This window comes from Staurois parvus, unplaced genomic scaffold, assembly GCF_062004578.1.
Source record: "Staurois parvus isolate SC_StPar_1 unplaced genomic scaffold, SC_StPar_1.0 ptg002686l, whole genome shotgun sequence".
NCBI classification, from domain to species: domain Eukaryota; kingdom Metazoa; phylum Chordata; class Amphibia; order Anura; family Ranidae; genus Staurois; species Staurois parvus.
Genome location: NW_028320482.1, coordinates 329,658 through 332,869, shown reverse-complemented (window position 1 = coordinate 332,869; position 3,212 = coordinate 329,658). Strand labels below are relative to the sequence as shown.

At 46.5% G+C, this 3,212-nt stretch overlaps 1 protein-coding gene across 1 annotated transcript; it reads right to left on the bottom strand.

Moving 5' to 3' along the window:
- LOC149429874 (uncharacterized) lies at nt 1-2,891 on the bottom strand. Its single transcript, XM_089666324.1, has 5 exons — nt 2,697-2,891; nt 2,404-2,607; nt 2,118-2,324; nt 1,721-1,859; nt 1-960 (listed from the first exon to the last, which is right to left on the bottom strand). The coding sequence occupies exons 2-5, from the start codon at nt 2,536-2,538 to the stop codon at nt 302-304; spliced, it is 1,140 nt and encodes a 379-aa protein (XP_089522450.1). The 5' UTR covers nt 2,539-2,607; nt 2,697-2,891; the 3' UTR covers nt 1-301.
- Between the last annotated feature and the right edge of the window lie 321 nt (nt 2,892-3,212).

The window sequence follows — 3,212 nt, the reverse complement described above, 5'->3', positions numbered from 1 at the left end:
AAAGGTGATGACTCCATTTTTATTCTTCTCCTGCTACCAATGGCCAACCCGGTCCCACACTTCATCCATGTCTTTGGGGACCTCTGATCTCCTTATGAACTGTTTCTTCCATGATGAAGATCAGCCATGGAGTATATCTGAGGTGTATATCAGGGTGTGCTTCTTCCCCACATGAGAGCTGGGATGTCCAGCAACATTCATCTAGAAGACATTTCCCACACTCAAGGCACTAATACACCTCCAGGGTTGCGTGGAATCCCTGATGTACAGGAAGACAGGACTTCAGTGAGGAACATTTCCCTCACTCAGGACAGGAAAGTGACTTCTCCCCCGTGTGCAATCTCTGATGTGTGTAAAGGTTGGATTTGTCTGAAAAACATTTCCCGCACTCAGGACAAGAATACGGCTTCTCCCCCGTGTGAGATCTCTGATGTTTGTAAAGATTCGACTTCTGTGAAAAACATTTTCCACACTCAGTACAAAAATATGGCTTCTCCCCCGTGTGAGATCTCTGATGTGCAACAAGTGCCGATTTATCTGCAAAGCATTTCCTGCACTCAGTACAGGAATGTGGCTTCTCACCTGCGTGCAATCTCTGATGTTTGTAAAGATTGGACTTCTTTGAAAAACATTTCCCGCACTCAGGACAGGAAATTGGCTTCTCCCCTGTGTGAGATCTTTTATGCACAGTAAGATGGGATTTAAAACGGAAACCCTTCCCGCACTCAGTACAGGAGAACCTCTTCTCTGTTGGAAGGCCGGCCCGGTCCCGCACAGTCTGAGGTTCCTCAGGATACGAGGAATCCGATGGTCCATCTACACTGGGTGGTGCCGGATGGACATTGGAGGAAGCCGGGTTTTCTCCTGGAATATACTGTGTGATGTCCTCATCTTCTACTTTCCAGTCTAGAGACAAAGTGAGACAATCCTCGGAGGTTTTCCTCATCTCCCGGCCATGGACTAAAATACAAAGACAAAGAGGATTACTAGACAGGAGCTGATTGGTTCCTCCAAACCAGGACTCCGCCCACATCAGGCAGCTTGGTCTCTGAGGAGCTTACAACTCCACCCTCAAGGGAACTAGGAAATGGCTCCTCTGATCTCCTACCAGGTCATTTCTTTATTCATGGACCTTAGTCAGAGAGTGAGGAAACAACCAGAACTGTCTTTTATAGGAGGGACAGTGATGAGGGAATTATAGGACGAGGGTCCCCACCCCCTCTATCACTCATCACCATCTTCCCAACACAAGAAGTACTGCACTTCCTTATTTAATCCATGATTTAGTCATGAAGAACAGCGGGGCTGAGCCCCACCAGAGGTCAGAGAGTGAGGATGGGGGGAGAACAACCAAGATGAAGACTGGACTGATCCTGAAGACCACCATCATTGGGGTATTGACTCCTCCTTCATTATCATGCTGCAGAAGATCCAAGACTCATGACCCAGGTGCTTAGGTCCAGCAAGGCCCATTGCTAAAGTCAAATTTTGCTGCCAGCTGAACCCCAGAACCTCCATAAATCCAGTCTAGATACATAAATTGTGTCTGCAGCACAGAGAAGGAAGATTATCCGAGAGAAATCCAGGAATACAGGACGGGGAACACAGCTCAGGAAAGTGACCAGGGGATTACAGGCTGATATCACCCAGTCCCCGCCCTACTCTGGACCAATCAGTGAGCAGTATGGGTGGAGGAATGGATTTAGTGTTCATGACCCACCTGTGCTGATCTCTGTAGGAGTGTCCTCCTCTATAAATGTCCCCGTTATTCCATCCTCCTCCATAGACTGCTGATCATCCCTCACATACGCCTCTTCTTCTTTCTTAAACTCAACTTTTATACCTATCAGATCTTCACCCTAAACCAAGAGAAGCAGCAATAACATCTGCAAAATGTAAACTTTAATATAGTGGCATCAGATCATAAAAAACACACATTGTCTCCACAAGTCCATGCATTCGATCAACGGTCACTAGTCCTCCCACTGTCACCAAAGATAGGGCATTTTCTACTCCCACTAGTCCTAGTCTGGTCCTGCTAAAGTCTGAAGGATAGTAAACTGAGCCTTTTTTATAAAATTTGGAGACTCCTGTTCTAGATGACCTGCCCAACAAACCTTGTAACAGTGGGGGATGGTGTGATCTTCCTGTGTGGAATCCCGGGAATACAGAGGACAGGGACATCTCTCTGGTGGGTTCCTGGTATTAGGTGGCTCCATCATATCCTTGTGTCCTTCTGAAAACTCCTCCATCACTCCATACTCCTCATCCTCCTCTTTATACTCTTCTTTAACATCAATATTCTCATCCCCGAGGATTCCACTCTGAAAGATATAATAAAACATTCATTGTAACAAACATGCTGTGTATAAATCACAACTACCAATAATTGTCATCATCTACCTGATGATGGTGAGGGATGGTGTGACCTTCCTGTGTGGAATCCCAGGAATACAGAGGACGGGGACATCTCTCTGGTGGGTTCCTGGTATTAGGTGGCTCCATCATATCCTTGTGTCCTACTGCAAACTCCTCCATCACCCCATCCTCCTCCTCCTTTTTTATCTCTTCTTTAACCTCAACTTTAGAATCTCTCAGGTTTCCACTCTGAATATATAATAAAAATGACATCAATGGTAACAATGCAGATAATGTACAGATCCTAATGATACTATCAGTGATTGTTCCTCATCTACCTGATGATGGTGAGGGATGGTGTGACCTTCCTGTGTGGAATCCCGGGAATACAGAGGACGGGGACATCTCTCTGGTGGGTTCCCATGACTGGATCCATCTACCTGATGATGGTGAGGGATGGTGTGACCTTCCTGTGTGGAATCCTGGGAATACAGAGGACGGGGACATCTCTCTGGTGGGTTCCCATGACTGGATCCATCTGTAGGAAACACACACACTGACTGAATCCATTGTTTCTATGTGTTTATCAGATGATGGGGGATCTAGGTGGATCCTCCGTACTGCTCTCTCCTTTACAATAAAGTCTCCTCTTACCCGGTGATGTGAGGGGCGGCTGATTGTCCATCATGACGTCCTTGTAGAGATCCTTGTGTCCTTCTAAATACTCCCACTCCTCCATGGAGAAATAGACAGTGACACCCTGACACCTTATAGGAACCTGACACACACAATGATACAGTCACCATCCAGACACATCCCTTGTCTGTTACTGGAGAATGTCCCAGAATTCCCGG